Source organism: Sciurus vulgaris, assembly GCF_902686455.1.
Source record: "Sciurus vulgaris genome assembly, chromosome: 11".
NCBI classification, from domain to species: domain Eukaryota; kingdom Metazoa; phylum Chordata; class Mammalia; order Rodentia; family Sciuridae; genus Sciurus; species Sciurus vulgaris.
The window spans coordinates 119,812,113-119,830,104 of NC_136472.1; the positions used below are offsets into that span (position 1 = coordinate 119,812,113).

At 37.9% G+C, this 17,992-nt stretch overlaps 2 protein-coding genes across 2 annotated transcripts in view; both read right to left on the reverse strand.

The window, feature by feature from the left end:
- Positions 1-12,915, reverse strand: part of LOC306639914 (uncharacterized protein) — a gene marked incomplete at both ends in the record, with an annotated part of 45,800 nt that extends 32,885 nt beyond the window's left edge. The window contains 2 exon segments of the mRNA XM_079103594.1: positions 11,979-11,996; positions 11,998-12,915. Coding sequence (XP_078959720.1) covers positions 11,979-11,996; positions 11,998-12,915 — 936 coding nt within the window.
- On the reverse strand, positions 2,111-3,043 carry LOC306640346 (olfactory receptor 8B3-like; the record flags this gene model as incomplete). Its single annotated transcript, XM_079104550.1, has 1 exon — positions 2,111-3,043. One exon carries the CDS (start codon positions 3,041-3,043, stop codon positions 2,111-2,113), a length of 933 nt encoding a protein of 310 aa, XP_078960676.1.
- Positions 12,916-17,992: the final 5,077 nt, after the last annotated feature.

Consider the following 17,992-nt stretch of genomic DNA (forward strand, 5'->3'; position numbering starts at 1 on the left):
CTTAAAATCCACATATTACAGTCATGCAGCCACATTAATGTTTACAGCACCTCAATTCACAATAAATAAACTATAGAACCAACCCAGGTGCTCTTCAACAGATGTATGGATTTTTAAAAATGTGGTATATATACACAATGGAATATTATTCGGCCTTAAAGAAGAATGAAAATATGGCATTTGCCAGTAAATGGATAGAGCTAAGTGAAATTATCCAATGCCAAAAATGCAAAAGTTGAATGTTTTCTCTGATATGAGGATGCTAATTCACAATCAGGTGGGGAGCATGGCTAGGGATTACAAAAGAGATTGTAAAATTTATTTGAGGAAAGGACAAAAATTTCTCAATGATAATGTTGTCGAAATCTCTATCCTTGTCTCCAATGCCAATCCAATAACGAGGACATGGATTTGAGAAAAAGGAAAAAATGGTTTATTGCCTTGTTAGCAAAGGAGAAACATAGGGGACTCCTGTCCCAAAGGCTGTGATTCTGCCCATCGGGAGGAACAGGGTTTCTAAAGAGGTGATTCAGAGAAAATGAGATTAGGGAGGAGACATAGGGAAGGAGAAGATCAGGGAGGAGAAGTCTAGGGAAAGAAGATCAGGGAAAAGGTTGGGGTAAAGAAAAAGCCATGTAAGTTTCAAAGTGACAAGCAATATAGTCAAAGCATCAAGTAAACTCCTGTTACAGTAAGATCCAGAAGCGTCCTAGTCAAAATCTCACAATGTTATCATTTGAGAGAATAACTGTGTACTTATTGCAGAAGGGCAGAGAGTAACTGTGTACTTATTTGAGAAGGTCAGAGAATACCTATTTTAATAGATTATCCATATGGACTCCACTTCGGAGGTGGCATGTGAGCTGAGATCTCAATGGCAAGAGCCACAGGGACATACCAGGCAGAGGAAATAGAGAGTATAAAATCTGAGAGGCAGTGACATCTGAGTATAAGGAACAGAAAGGAGGTTGGGTGTCAGTGTGTAGTGGGAAAGGAGGCAGCCTTAGGAGATGCATTTATTATGTAGGAAGAGAATTAGGAAAGGAGGTTGATACATTAGGATCTCATAAGGGAAAAGAGTGGGTGCACAACAAAAATCTGTGTGATATTAACACACAAAAGATTTGACGTTCTTCTTCCTCCTCTATTTAGAAACCCTATGTTCATTTTACACCTACCCTGGAAATAGAGTAACAATTCCATGAGTGATTTGTTGTGAAATCTATGAAGCAACTGATAATTGATAGACATTTGCTGTGAACTTCTTCCCAGTGAAGAAACAGCATGTCCTCCTACACACATGGAGTCCTGTCGTGAGCTCCATGAGGTAGAACCCAGTGGAGGTCCCTTTATCCTGGCTGCTCTAAATGGTTATTTAGGAACTAGGATCACAAGAAAATCTTTGACTTCCCTCTACCTAACTCCCCTCAGACTAAAGCAAGAAGAGGAAAAAAAAAAGTGAGAAAAGACCCCCCCCCCAATTAGTCCCTTAATTGTGGAAACAAAGGAATTCTAAAACAAACGTCACTTCATCACTCAAAAGAGGGTTATTAAGTCAATGAATAAATGACTGACTCCAAGTCCACAAGAGTCAAATATCTCCATGACACAGTTTTGCAAGAATTCCAGAGGTGTCCAAGTCAGATGTCATAATCTTGCCATTTCTGGATTTATTATCATGAAACCTTTTTCTGCTTAAGACTTTATAGTTTCTGAAAATAACCTAGAGAATGAAAGACTGACTTACTCTTCTCTCAGAAAGAACGAAGAAACTGACCCTCCTCTTCCTTATGGTGCCTTAGCCAATAGGCTGATTTGTATAGTTAGCAATTATCTCTATTATTATATCATTTGCATTTTAGTTTGATTTCCTATTATTCTCTCCATGCTTCATGTATCATTTGCCCTAATTAAGATCTTGCATCTAGGGCTGGGGTTGTGGCTCAGTGGTAGAGCACTTGTCTGGCAAGTATGAGGCACTGGGTTCCAGCCTCAGCACCACATAAAATAAATAAATAAATAAAATAAAGGTATTGTGTCCATCTACAACTAAAAATATTATTTAAAAAAAAAAAAAAAGGATATTGCTTCTATAACAAACAGTTTCTCTTTAGGAGAGCACCCTTTTCTTCAAAGTCTTTCTCAGTGCAATGTGGACATCCTTGTTCCTCAAACTGTAGATGAAAGGGTTCATCATTGGTCCTACAATGGTATAAAAAACTGTGGATACTTTGTCTTGATCCAGAGACCCAGTAGGAGAAGGTGTAAGGTACATGAAAGCTGATGCTCCAAAGAAAATAGAAACAACAATTATGTGAGAGCTGCAGGTACTGAATGCTTTGGACCTGCCCTCTGTGGAACGGATGCTGGAAATGTTAGACAGAATCAAGGTGTAAGAAATGAAGATGATAAGGCTAGGCCCTATAACATTGACACCTACCACAAGGAAAACCACCAGTTCATTGATGGAGGTGCTTGTGCAGGAGAGCTTCAGGAGAGGAGGTATGTCACACATGTAGTGATTGATGACGTTTGCATTACAGAAGCTGAGTCTCATCATGCATCCAGTGTGGGCCATGGCACCCACAAGCCCCATTGCATACACACCCACCATCAGCAAGAGGCAGACCTGATGGGACATTGTGATCCTATAAAGCAGAGGCTTACAGATGGCCACATACCGATCATAAGCCATTGATGTCAAAATACAGCACTCATCAATAACAAAAAAAGCAAAGAAAAATAGCTGAGTCATGCACTCTGCATAAGAAATGATGTTCTGTTTTATGAAGCTCATCAGCATTCTGGGGATTATGACAGAGGAGTAGCAGAGATCAATGAAGGAAAGGTTGAAGAGGAAGTAGTACATGGGAGTGTGCAGGTGAGGATTCAGAACAATCAGAACAATCAAGCCCAGGTTCCCCACCACAGAGACCACATAAATGGTTAAGAAGAGGAGGAAGAGAGGCAGCTGGAGCTCTGGCTGTTGTGTTAAACCCAGCAGGACAAACTGAGTCACTGAAGAGCCATTGCCTGAGACCATTCCTCCCTGGGACCTGTCTGAGAGAAAAGGAGAATTAGTAACATTAAAATGAGAAGCCAGCTAGCTCTCTCCACCCAACCCCAGTATAATGAGATGGAGATCTAGAATAGGGAGATGAACTAATCCCTTCCTTCATCCTTCTCTGTGTTTTCTCCATTTTATAAGTTTTGGGGAATATATAAAGTTTTTTTTTTAAAGGCAATGTCTAAGGGGATAAAGTTCAGGAAGGTAATGTCTACCTCTGGCTCTGCAGCATCTCAGTTAAACTTCCTTCACAATCCACCTCTCACCTCTACCTCAAGTTGAATAGTGTTCTCAGCAGAGAGGAGATGAGGCTTTTCAAGTACTCACCAGCTACCCCAAATGAGGTCTAGAAGAATAGCAGGATAGGTATAATCCAGCTCTCAACCCTCTGCATCAGGACTTCAGGAGAGGGTTTTATTCTTATGAATGGCAGGTAGCTCCAATGAATTTACAGCCCAGAAAATACATTTTTTTTTTTTTTTTGGTATTGCTTTTGTTTGTTATAAACTATAGACAGAGTATAGCCCTCCATACTCCAGTCTCTGAGAAGCCATGAGGTACAGATCATGATTTCTGATGGTCACTCTACCCAATGTCTTCTTTATCCTATGAGGTGGTAAATAGCATCTTCTAATGCCAAAAAAAAAAAAAAAAAAAAAAAAAATCCCCAGGGTTTTTATGAGTTTGTAAATCCTAGGGACCTGATTAAAAATCACAAAACCTATGTTTCCCCAGTGTTTTCTCTAGAGATTAGTCTTCACAACTAAAAGAAATTATCTACCAAAACAGTAACATATTGGAAGTATACCATTTTGCATACATTTTTATTCTCCAACAAATGGGACACATCCCCAAAAAAGAAACAAGAAAACTGTCCCTTATCCAAGTGGATTCTTCCTTTCACCTATCACTAAATAGCATATATTTTTTTACTTGTGTTGTCTTCCACCAACACATACACCCATATATGTTTGAGTCTAAGCTCCAAAATGGCAGGGACTTTGTCTAGTTATTTCAGTGCTCTTTCTGTTGCACATAGAGCAATACCTAGCACATTAGTAAATGCTCTCTAAGCATGTGTAGAATGAAAGAAAGAATTAATGAAGTTCTGTTTATTATTTTTGGAACTCATACCAGATACCACACAGATATTTTGCCCCACTGGCAAAGCCTCACACAGTGCCAATGCTTTTATTTGTAGATAAGAAGGCAGAACAGGAAAAATATCAGTAAGATGTTTACATAAAGGACCCGCAAAAGTCATCTAGCAGCACTCCAGGTCCAAGTTACCAAGTTTAGAAAAAGACTGCAGACTCCCCCCTCCCTAAATGTCACCCTGAGGACTTGCACAGTCTCTCTGTGAGCTCCCAAGATCTCTCCTACAGGACTGCAGCATAAACTCAGATCAGAAGAAGGGTCAGTGTAGTGTAGGAAGTTCTCAGGTACCTAAATAAAGGATTATTCCCTGTGGGAGGTCATTGGGAACCACTTAAGGTTTTTATTTATTTTTTGGCAGAGGTCAGAAATAATCACAGTGCTGATTTTACAAGACTAATTTGGTGGCACTGGTAGGAATGACTAGTATTAGAGAGATGAAGGTGAACTAAACTGCAGAGGTAATTATAGCGGTCAATGAATGACTTACAAAAGAGAAGAGAAGAAAAGGAAGGAGAAGGAGGAGGAGGAGGAGAGGAGAAGGAAGAAGAGCGGGGAGGACGACAGGGAAGGAGAAGGAGGAGGAGGAAGGGGAGGAAGAGGAAGAGAAGAAGAAAACAAGGAAGAAGAGGAGGAGAAAAGAAAGAAGCCACTTGTGGTGTTGCATGCCTATGATCCCAATGACTCAGAAGGTTGAGGCAGTTCTCAAATTCAGTTTAGGAGATCCTGTCTCAAAATAAATAATAAAGTTGGGCAGGGGATATGGCCCCGAGTTCAATTCCCAGCACCAAGAGAGCAAAAATGAAAACAAAAAACATTATGCAAACCTTTCTGAATTTTTAGTACTATTGTAACTAATTCCAAGAAACAAACAGGAGACATTGCAAGGGAAGATTCAGCAGGAATTCTCACAACAAAGATGGAAATGGACAAAAAATTTCCCAAGATATTGACCTAGATGTTTGGGTAAATTATAGTGTTAATACAGAGAGAACTCAGAAAGAGAGAAAATATTGCTATAATTACACATTCCATTTTGAGCAACTGGCATTCAAGTACAAGTACGGAGGAGGAGATAAATGAATCAGGCTAATTGAAGCTCAGGAGAAAGATTAGAATATGAAAAAATGTTTGCGGGTCATCTCCAATTATATTGAAGCCATGACTTTAATGAGAGAAAGTAAACTACGAAACAGCAAAAGGCAAGAAAAATAATTGGAAATCCCCCCAGTATTTTACATTTAAGATTACACTTAATATTTTACTCAAGATAATAGAATACCCAACTATTGCTAAAAAAATGAATCCCAGTTATTACTCTCAAACTACCCAAAATTAATAAGGGAACAAAAATTCCTTGGGGCAAACTTGAAAGTATCCCACATGACAGACATTCCTTCTGTAACAACCTAGAAGAGGACCCTGGTGAGTCATTAAAATGTGAATTTTCTATGGAAATGCTAAGAATTCTTATTTAGGTGATGTAAGAACATGAAATGCTCCAAGTTCACATTTAAGAAAATCACATTGTGAGAAGAGTTTTAGGTCAGACTGTAATTAAGGTTTAGAATGAAGGTCACCTTTACTACCTCAGTATATCTATGGACAAACATGGAATGAATGAACAAATATTTAGGATCGGTTTTACATTTTTTTCAAGTATTTCAAAATAACTAAAGATCTCTAATTAGTAGAAGGCTTGGAAATATTTACCATAAAAATACTGCAACTCTGTCAGATGCTGCTAAACCTCTGTCAGCTAGAAATAGGTAGAAATGGGCAGAAGTGCCCTTTAGATATGGAAGTTGGGGCTTCTGCCTAGAGAAGGGGTTGTCACAGATTTTGCCTCTAGCCACCATGCAGGGCAGCTCCTGCGTAACACTGTGCTCTTGGCCACCGGAATCATAAATTCCAACAGCAGCCCTAAAGGCCTCTTGCCACCTGTGGGCTCTGTCCCCTCTGCCTATGACTGCTGTAGCACCTCTTTGGCTATGAGAAAGGAGCGAGGATGCATCTTTGGGAGACTCGAGACCTGTCTGGGTATGGAGCATTTAGAGACCAAGGACATTGCCCAACAAACCTGAAGGATGTGCCATAGAATATCTCTGTGTGGGAAAAGAAGCCGCCATCTCTCCAGGTGACCTGTAGTGAAAAAAGGGAGGAACCATCTTGAGGCTGCAGCTTGTGGGTTGGCAACTGAGAAAGCTAATTCCTGGCAAACCTGAGTTTGGCCCAAAATACAGGCCCAGTAAACACACACTGCACAACATACAGTGTGCTTAAGTGACAAGAAGAAAATAAAAAATGGAGAGAGGACAACTGGTCTTGGAAATCCACCTGATTATACCCTTCCCTCTCCAATTCAACTGACTGAAGGACCTATCTGGTCTTGAACTTGGAAGTGTGGAGGTGGGACAAATTGGAGACTGAACCTGACACCAGGGAACTTGGGGTCTGCAGGTGACACAGGGGACTAAGAATTGTTCCCCCATCACATGAGTGAAATCCAGAGAGGCCCTGGGGTTAAGTATTCTCTCATGGACCAACAAGTACTGGGCATTGGAGGTGCGCTGATTTAAAGTCTCCAGACCAATTAGCATTCAGTGAAGAGCCTGGAGCCTGCCTAATCCTAAGCCCTGCCTCCAAGAATTCTGCCTACGGGATTACCTCTCTCACTGCAGCAATCCACAAGGGAGCATCACCCTCCAGAAGACCCAATCTAAACCTGTTCAGAAGAGAAGCTGAGAATATTTTGAATTCCAATGGAGAGAATGTATACAGCTAAACAGATCTGCAAAGTAAAGAATGATGTAAGAAATCAAATCAGATAGCAAAAGTTCATGTCAATAAAGAGACAGAGATTCTGAAAAAAAGAAAAGCAGAAACCCTTGAAATAAAGGAAGCAATAAACCAAATTAAAAACACAATAGAAAACATCACCAACAGACTAGATCACTTGGAAGACAGACCCTCAGGCAACGAAGACAAAATATATAATCTTGAAAATAGAGTCAATCACAGAGTGAAGATGTTAAGAAACAAAGAATAGAACATCTAAGAATTATGGGATAACCTGAAAAGACCAAATTTAATAATTATCAGAACAGAGGAAGTTACAGAGATACAAACCAAAGGAATGAACAATATTTTCAATGAAATAATATCAGAAAATTTTCCAAAGCTAAAAATGAAAGGGAAAATCAAATACAAGAGAAACAAAGGATCCCAAATGTACAAAATTACAACAGATCTACATAAAGTCACATTATAATGAGAATGACTAGCATACAGAATAAGGATAAAATTTTAAAGCCTGCAAGAGAAAAATACCAGATTACATATAGGGGGAAACCAATTTGGATCTCAGCTAATTTCTCAACCCAGACCTTAAAACCTGGGAGGTCCTGGAATAACATATACCAAGCTTTGAAAGAAAAAGGATGCCAATTAAAAATTCTATATTCAGAAAAATTAAGCTTCAGATTTAAAGATGAAATAAAATCTTCCCTAATAAACAAAAATTAAAAGAATATGCAACCAGTGTTTTGAGCCTGTAGAGGTGATGTATTTGATCAAACACTTTCTCAACATTAGAACTTACAAAATTTTACACCAAAAATACAAAGAACCCAATCAATAAATGGGCCAAGGAACTGGACAAGACACTTACAGAAGAAGATATATAGGCAATTAACAAATTGATGCAGTCACTCTGGAAAGCAGTATAGATACTCCTCAGAAAACTTGGAATGGACCCACCTTTTGACCCAGTTATCCCACTCCTCAGTTTATACCCAAAAGACTTAAAATTAGCATACTACAATAACGCAGCCACATCAGTGTTTATAATAGCTCAATTCACAATAGCTAGATTGTGGAACCAACCTAGATGCCCTTCGACAGATGAATGGATAAAGAAACTACAGTATATATACACAATGGAATATTATTCAGTCATAAAGAAGACTAAAATTATGGCATTTGCAGGTAAAGGCATGGAATTGGAGAATATCATGCTAAGTGAAATAAGTCAATCCCAAAAAGCAAAGGCCAAATGTTTTCCTTGATAAGTGGATGATGATATATAATGGGGGTGGGGAGTTGCAGAGTGAGAGAAGAATGGAGGAACTTTAGATTTAGTAAAGGGAAATGAGATGAAGGAGGAGGAGGGGTTGAAAGATGGTGGAATGAAACAGACATCATTACCCTATGTACATCTATGATTACATGAATGATGTGAATCTGCATTGTGTACAACCATAGAAATGAAAATTTGTACATCATTTGTATACAATGAATCAAAATGCAGTCTGTAAAAATAAAAAAAATTTAAAAATCATACAGGAAACACAGGCTGCATTATTTCAATTTTTAAAATTTCATGAAGTTTATTTTATGTCAGAATGTAGTCTACCTTATTAATTTTCTACTAGTCATTTCTATATATAGTTCTCTATAAATAACAAATAGACCTAGGGGGCTAGGTTCTTAGACCTTCTATATCATTACTCCTTCCAGTAAAGTGAGGGTCTTAAAACTTCCAAATATGATTGTGAATTTGTCTTTATAGTTTTGTGAATACTTCATGTATTTTGAAATTCTGTTATTAGGTACATACACATTTAAGATTGTTATACTTTTTTGAAGAAGTTACCCTATTACGGTTATGAAGTGTTCCCCTTTATCTCTGAAAATACTTTTTCTTGAAATTTATTTTATATTAATAGCTGTACTTCAGATTCCTCATGCTTATTTTCCCCTTCTTTTGCTTTTAACCTATTTGTGTATTGATATTTAAAATGTGACATATGTATAGAGCATATAGTTATTGTCTGGTTTTTACACATGTTGAACAATTATCTTTTAATTACAATACCTAGATCATTTATATTTAAATTAATTACTGATATTGTTGAAAAAAGAACATCTGACATGAACATCCATGGAAAAATGGGTAAATAATAGGTTTGATGATGTAATATTTTGGAAAATAGGTTGAATAGTCCTGCTGTCAGGCTCAGAGAGAAGACTATTGGAATGATTTTGTTGCAATTGGTCATTCTCTCATTTACCATATGGCACACAGCAACATATTTTATTGTTTGTTAACACTTTTTATTTTTCAAATAAAGAATAATATATACTCTATATGCATATATATGCATATATATATTTACATATATATATGACCATAAGCAGTCTCTTAGGTATCCCTTTATGATTTTAAAGTGAAATTCTCTAACAACAAATAATGCTGGGTATTTTTTCATATGCTAACTTACCACTTGGTTATCCTCTTCAATGAAATACCTGTTTATGTATTTTGTTAAATTTTAATTGCATTATTTGCTGATTGTTGAATTTTCCAGTCTTTGTGTATTTTGTAAACTAGTATGTGTATATTGCAAAAAAAAAGCAACAAAAACAAATGTTTAGAAACATAAAAAATTATGATACCTTCATATGAATATAAAAATAACAGTGCTAATGAACCATTTCCCTTGACAAGGACATAGCCACTGAGGGACATCTGCTCTACGGTGATTCAAGATATTTATGTATTTTATCTTCAATTTATCTTCTTTTAACATAGAAAATCAACATTTCGTAAAGGATAGTTTTCTATTATTTTTATTATGAATAACTATTTTAGTTACTCCAAATGTTAGCATAATATCTAAAAGGATTTTTTGATACAATGAAAATAGTGAAAGGTCTCGCCAAAAAGACTTGACCCAAACTCCTATCCCAGAAAAATAATCACTGTTATTAAAGGATCAAGACGAAATATTGGTTCACACCTCACTCTTCTTACCCCACTTTAAAATCAGACTTCTGTAGCTGCACGTACATTGTCCTGGTTGAACATCAGAGTCTTGTAGATCATCCCTCTGGTATTGCCATCTTGACTCAGGAATCATTTTCATACAACCCTTACTTTCATTCTGAACAACTTTCTAGACGTTATCTCTGGTCTTTCACAATTTTCCATTTTCCTTCTATTTCTTCAGATGATGCCCAATGAGTTCAAAAATTGAACTCCAGTTTCGAGGCCTTAAATAACAACATGCCCTCATATAGAAAGCAGGAGTGTCCCGTTGGAAGAACATGCCAAGAAATAAAACATGCGAGATATTTATTGTGGTGCATGCCTATGAAGGATAAAATGGAAGACAACGGAAACTATTGATGAATGCCTCAGACCAGGAGGAAAGTTCACCTAAGAAAGGACAAAGAAAGGGAAGAACTGGGTAGGAAATGTCACACTGCAGTTCAGTACTCAAAGGTCTTGAGGATGGTAGGAAACCTGCAAGCCAAAATTCCTATCTAAAGAGACCTGTGTTAGGCAGAAATTGGTCAGCCCAGCAAATCCCACCCACCTTGCTGGATCATTGCCTCTTCCTGAGCACTATGGTGCACCCAAAGAAGTATCAGCTATAAATTTTCATCCAACTCTGCTCCTCACGGCTGGTTCTTCTGACAGGAGCCAAGGAGGATTTTATAATGCTGACAATATACCATCAAAAAGTAAATTAAAACCTAAAATTGCCATGATTTATTATTGTTATTTATTATATTTTTTAATCATTAATCATATTTTATTAATCATAATTGTACATTTATTATTGTTGTTAATGAATTTCAAATGAACATACATTTCTTAATGGCTATATATTAATCATCTAAGTATGGAGATGACAGAAGTGTTGGAGGAATGCAGAAATGATAGGAAATGGCCCCCATATTAAATGTCTTTTATGTCTCATTCATGATATAAAGTCTAAGCTCACAAAATGTTTATGGGAATATAGTTTAGTAATACTAATATACACTTATTTTTCCAGATGACCCTCATTGGATAAGTAAAACATTGACTAGCATAGTTCTATTAACTTAATGTGTGGTACATTTGTGTTAGCAATCAAAAGAGAAAAAATGAGAATGTTATGCTTCTTATGAAAATCCTGGATGCCATTTTAGAGAGTAATAGTTGCAAGATAAATAATATGAACTACCATGTCCCTTACTAGAATACTGGGATACACAGTATTACGTCTCTAATCATCTTATGTTAATGCTGCCTTTCTCAGTAAAAAGTATAGGTATGCATACACTCTTCAACACTAATGGAATGATATAAGTTCTCAGAAATGAGTGTCACATGGTACAAATTTTGCCACTCACAAAGATAACAAAAAGCAAGAAAAATGGGAAAAGGAAATCCAAAAGTTTCCTTTCATTTTATCGATCTTGTTGTATTGAGCTTTACAGAGCTTATAATGAGGACTTTCCATCATAACTTCATGCCTATATCAAAACTGATAACAATGAAAATGTTTTTTATCTTATTTGTCATTTCTATACATCATTTCTCATATTTCTATATTTAGGTGAGAACACCATAATTTTAAATTTTTGTAATTTATGAAGCTTTCTATACAATTTCAGATTAGGAAAAGCCCAGAAAATAATCCAGGAAGGGAAAAAATAGTGGTGTCTGCCTTTACCCCTAATGAAAAACAGCAGAATGTATGTTGCTTTATAAACATGCTTTAATACGTAGAAAACTTGTTAGAGGTTCTTGAGATAGAGAAACAAAACAATGAGATTTTAAGAGATATGGTAAACAACACTACTAACCACATAAAACACTATCTGTAGAAACTGAATGAGCATAATCTCTTCATGAAAAACACCAGTAGAAAGTTTAAGGTCCTTCAATTTCTCCATACAATTAGTTCTTCTAATTAAAATTTGTCTCTTTTTTTAATTTTAGTCATGATTTTCCCTAGTGCAATTCTAACATCCTTGTTCCTCAAACTGTATATCAGAGGGTTAAGCATGGGTCCCACATTAGTGTAGAAAACAGAAGAAATCTTTCCCTGGTCCATCGATCCAGGTGAAGAATATTTAAGATACATGAATGCAGCTGATCCAAAAAAGAGAGAAATAGCAATGATGTGAGAGCTACAGGTGCTGAAGGCTTTTGATCTTCCATGAGTGGATTTGATGTGAAAAATGCTGGTAAGAATGAAAACATAAGAAGTTAGGATGGTAAAACTGGGGACTGTGATATTAATACCCACCACAATGAGAACTACCACTTCATTGACATAGGTGCTGGTACAAGAAAGTTGGAGGAGGGGCAGTATGTCACACAAGTAATGGTTGATGACATTGGCATGGCAGAAGGTTAGTCTAAGCATGCAGCCTGTGTGGGCAGTGGCCCCAGCAAATCCCATCACATAGGCAGCAAAGGACAATGCAGAATAGACCTGCTGGGACATGGTGACCTTATACAGCAATGGGTTACAGATGGCCACGTAACGATCATAGGCCATTGAGGTCAACATGTAGCACTCAGAGATGACAAAAAAGAGAAAGAAAAACAGCTGAGTCATGCAGCCCACATAGGAGATGACATTCCTCTTGGAGACAAAGTTCATCAACATTTTAGGACTGAAAACAGAAGAGTAACAGAGATCGATGAAGGACAGGTTGAAGAGGAAGTAGTACATAGGGGTGTGCAGGTGAGAATTGAGACCAATAAGTGTGAGCAAGCCCAAGTTGCCCACGATGGTGACAATGTAGATCATTAGGAACAGGTGAAAGAGGGGTAGCTGAAGCTCCCGACGATCTGTTAATCCAGCCAGAACAAACTCGGTCACCAGTGAGTCATTTCCACTCAGCATGCTCTTGTTGAGAATCTGGGAGAACAGAAGAAATCTTCATTAATAGAGGACACAGCTATCTGCTTTCATCATTGATGGGGAGGATATTGGCAGAATTTAGATAATTTATCTTTTGCTTCATGTCGTCTGAATGAACCCTCCTTCTCAATATTTCATTCACTGTCTTTTGTATATATTCACTGAAAAGTGACAAAATAATTGCTCCTCTCCTGACTGGTAGAGAGGTGAAGTGGCTGTCAGGCAAACCTCCCTGGCTAATGAGCTTATGTAGTGGGGATGTGTCTCTCAAGACTCCTTCAACTTCACCTGGCCCCTCAACTCCTTGCCCCTAATCATGTTTCCATTATTCTACTATACCTCAATTCCCCAGTGCTGAAAAAGGAAAGAATTATTTTAGGGAAGAGAATATACCAATATTCTTCTGAGAAAGGAGTATGCCTTAGTGTATAGGGATCCCATTTACCTTACCACAAGAATCCATAAAGTCAACAACTGATAACAGGTATGGGAAAGATCCTTGGTGGCTTAAGATTTATAATGATCCATATACCCCAGTGTTTGTACACATTCCTTTCTCCTGCATCTTGGCTACACAGAGGCGAGAAGAAAGATGATGAATGTGTTTTCTAAGTTCAGGTGTGAGGAGATGAAAGAGAGTCATCATTTATTTGAGTGCTGGTTATATTAGTTAAATTTGAGAAATTTGCCAAACTCTGTTCTTGTAACACATAAACTCTGTATTTTTTAAAGGGCTTTATACTGGTATGTTCCTGCTATACACCTGAAACTGCTGTAGCCATCCTTCCACAAAACTGAAGGACAAGCCAGCACAGCAAAATTTAGATGAGACATATGCAGTTGATCCACAGATCCATACTGCTAAATTTCTTGTGATTCAATGTAATAATTCTACTCATTTTTAGTCACATGGAGAGTGAGAGACAGAGAGAGACCAGATGAACTCACCCTACTTCCACTTAGAGAACTCACGTGATTACCCTTTATGCATGTTCCACCTCTACTGTCCTGGAAGAGGAACTGACTGGCTCCCAGGTAACTGAGCTGACCACTTGTTTTGCAAGATTCTTCTCCCTTCACCAGAAAAGGTATCAGAGCACAGATTTCACAATCTGAGTGTTCCAAGACTCATTCTGAGATATAGATCAAACTTCTACTTATAAATTTTCTCAGAGGGTAGGAAGAAAAGCCTTGGGGTTGACATCCGAATCAGTGCATCACAGAGCACATGACATTTGCTTAGGACTTATAATTCTTTGGGGCCTGATTAGAAATTCAGGAATGGGTGTCCCCTAGGATCTCCCCATGGTGATAAATGAGGAAAGGAAGAAACAATGGTGTTTGGGTTTACATACTCATTCATGACAGTAGACATGATTCTCCCCTTAAGGGCTCTTGAATCCCAAGGGCACACAGTAAAGGAGCCTCTCCTGTTATTTATGAAGATGTAAATATAATTAAAATCATTACATTTTTCACTAATCAAGAATCTAGGGAGTATAATAGTTTTACTAAAAATTTCTGTATAATTTAGTAAAGTTTATTCATTCTGCTTATTTTTAATATTTTTAGTCCTTTAAATACTCAGCCTTGAAGGGTTTTTTTTCTTAATTCATTTTTATTGTAAACAAATGGGATACATCTTGTTGCTCAGTTTGTACATGAAGTAGAGGCATACCATTTGTGTAATCATACATTGACCTAGGGTAATAGTTTTTGATTCATTCTGTTATTTTTTTCTACCCCCCCCACCCCTCCCACCCCTCTTATCCCTCTATACAGTCCCTCCTTCCTCCATTCCTGCCCCCTTCCCACCCCTATATGTGTCATTATCCGCTTTTCGGTGAGATCATTCATCCTTTGGTTTTTTGAGATTGGCTTATCTCACTTAGCATGGTATTCTCCAACTGCATCCATTTGCCTGCAAATGCCATGAATTTTATAATTCTTTATGGCTGAGTAATATTCCATGGTATATATACATACCAGAGTTTCTTTTTCCATTCATCAATAGAGGGACATCTAGGTTGGTTCCACAATCTGGCTAATGTGAATGGAGCAGCAATGAACATTGTTGTGGCTGTATCTCTGTAGTACAATGATTTTAAGTCCTTTGGGTATAGGCCGAGGAGTGGGATAGCTGGGTCAAATAATGGGTCCATTCCAAGTTTTCTAAGGAATCTCCACACTGCTTTCCAGAGTGACTGCACTAATTTGCAGCCCCACCAGCAATGTATGAATGTACCTTTTTCCCCACATCCTCGCCAACACCTATTGTTGCTTGTATTCTTGGTAATCACCATTCTAATTGGGGTGAGATGGAATCTTAGTGTAGTTTTGATTTGCATTTCTCTTATTACTAAAGATGGTGAACATTTTTTCATATGTTTGTTGATTTGTATTCCCGGTCAGTTGGCTCTTTTTTTTTTTTTTTTTTTTTTTTTTTGACACGTCTTGATTTCTCCTTTATTTGTTAGTTCCTCCCTTTGCTGATTTACATTGTTGTTTTTCATCTCTTCCTCATGGAATATTTTGCTGAGAATGTTCTGTAATGCCAGCTTTCTTTTTGTAAATTCTTTTAGCTTTTGTTTATCATGGAAGGATTTTGTTTCATCGTCAAATCTGAAAGTAAGTTTTGCTGAGTATAAGATTCTTGGTTGGCATCCGTTTTCTTTCAGAGCTTGAAATATGTTGTTCCAGGCCCTCTAGTTTTTAAGGTCTGTATTGAAAAATCTGCTGATATCTGTATTGGTTTCCCCCTGAATATCATTTGGTTCTTTTCTCTCACAGCCTTTAAAATTCTGTCTTTATTTTGTATGTTAGGTATTTTCATTATAATGTGCCTTGGTGTGGGTCTGTTGTAATTTTGTGTATTTGGAGTCCTATAAGCCTCTTGTACTTGATTTTTCATTTCATTCTTCAGATTTGGGAAATTTTCTGATATTATTTCATTGAATAGATTGTTCGTTCCTTTGGTTGTTTCTCTAAGTCTTCCTCAATCCCGATAATTCTTAAATTTGGCCTTTTCATGATATCCCATAGTTCTTGTAGATTCTGTTCATGATTTCTTACCATTGTCTCTGTTTGGTCAACTTTGTTTTCAAGATTAAATATTTTGTCTTCAATGTCTGAGGTTCTGTTTTCCGAGTGTTCTATCCTATTGGTTAGGCTTTCTATGGAGTTTTTAATTTGGTTTATTGTTTCCTTCATTTCAAGGATTTCTGTTTGGTTTTTTTTTCAATATCTCTAACTCTTTATTGAAATGATCTTTTGCTCTTTTAACTGTCAATTGGTGCAATCATTCAATGCCTGCATTTGCTCTTTCATCTCCTCATTTGCTTTCCTGATCGTTTTGATTATGTACATTCTGAACTCCCTTTTTGACATGTCTTCTCCCATGCTGTCATTGGATTTTATTGCTGTACCATCTAGGTTTGTTTGGGACATTTTTTTCCCTTGTTTTCTCATATTGTTCAGGTATCTATCCCTCTATTAGTGAAACTCTGGGATATTGCAGATTTCCTCTATTGACTAATATTGTCTCTGTAGATTTCCAATAACTCACCTCTTAGCCTTCAGTAGCCTGAAGTCTTGGAGGAACTTGATATGCGGTGCTCCACTAGGAAGCTGGCCTTCTACAGATGGTGGCCTTCAGGTGGGGTATATTCCCTGGTGGCTCTGAATTGGTCCCAAGTCTTCTCAATCCCTCCTCTTCTTGGTTCCTGGGTCTTGTCACAGGTCCTCTAGCCTCCTGTAGCTGTCTCAGGAAGGGAGTTGCCCTTCCAATGATGATGGCCACGCCCTGAGGAGTAATTCAAAATGCCTGCACCAGCCTATAAAGAAGCCCCTGGCTAGCTCCGTGATGGCGACAAACCTCAGCGTGGTAGTCGGGCCAGTTGTTCAGTGGTGGCATCTGTATTTGGCCTGGTGGTTGGGTGGGTTGGCTAACCCGCTGCCCTGCTCCACAAGGCAGGTGGGTTGGGTGCCTGCCTGCTACCTCTGTGATGCAAGCGGCTTAACTCGCCAGACAGCGGACAGCGGACAGCGGACAGCTCTTCTGCAACTACGACCAAACAATGATGGCACCGGCCTAGGTGCAGTGGTCAGGCGGGGTCGCTCAGCCAAGTTATCTGCCTGCCGCTTACCTCCGCGATGTAGGCGGCCTTGCTCAGCCGCCAGCTAACTCCGCGACTGCCACCAACCAGTGATGACAGCGACCTAGGTGCAGGGGTCAGGCGAGGTTGCTCAAAGGTGTATATTTTATAGGAATTAAAGTACTCATTGATCATAGGTATTTTAGTAAGAATATTGTGTAAAATAAGAATGATTTTTTTTTTCATGACAATTTAATTGTTTTGGAATGTTCTGCCTCAATATTTAAATTTTGTTATACCCCTCACTCAACTTCACCCACAAAGAATCTTCCATAAGTGTAGGACTCCCCAATTTTATTACCCCTCTAACCTAGGACTCCAGCAACACTTTGACCATTTGGAGCTCTTTTAGTTTGTTCCTGTGCCTCTTTTAGCATGCCCCACCCCCACTCTCTGTGTATGTATGTGTGTGAGTGTGTGTGTGTGTAGTTGAAGTTGTTGTATAGGGTTTTATTTTGTTTTACTTTGATGGGAATAGAATCCAAGACTTTTCACATGTTGACAAGTAACCTACCACTGAGCCACACTCTAGCCTCAGTTGTAATTTTGAGCACCTCTTTACTTTCCGACACTATAAGAGGCAGTAAGTTCATCTAGGTTAGCTGAAGCTCCAGTCTGGAATCATCCATTTCTACAAAAAGCCTGATTCCTTTCACTGGACAATGATATTATAAAACAAAAGCTGATGCTAGGTGCACTCATTGTTGTTGGGGTTTCATTTTTTTTTAGGCTCCCTCAGTTGACAGAATAAAGAAAAATATTTGCATACTAACTCATGCATAAACATATCTATAAATGTTCCCATAGGAAACTATTTGTATTTGTATCTGTATGTTAAGATAAATTGGAGTTTTACTAATGTCTTCAATAGTAATGTTATCACATAGATTATTCTAGCCTTTCTC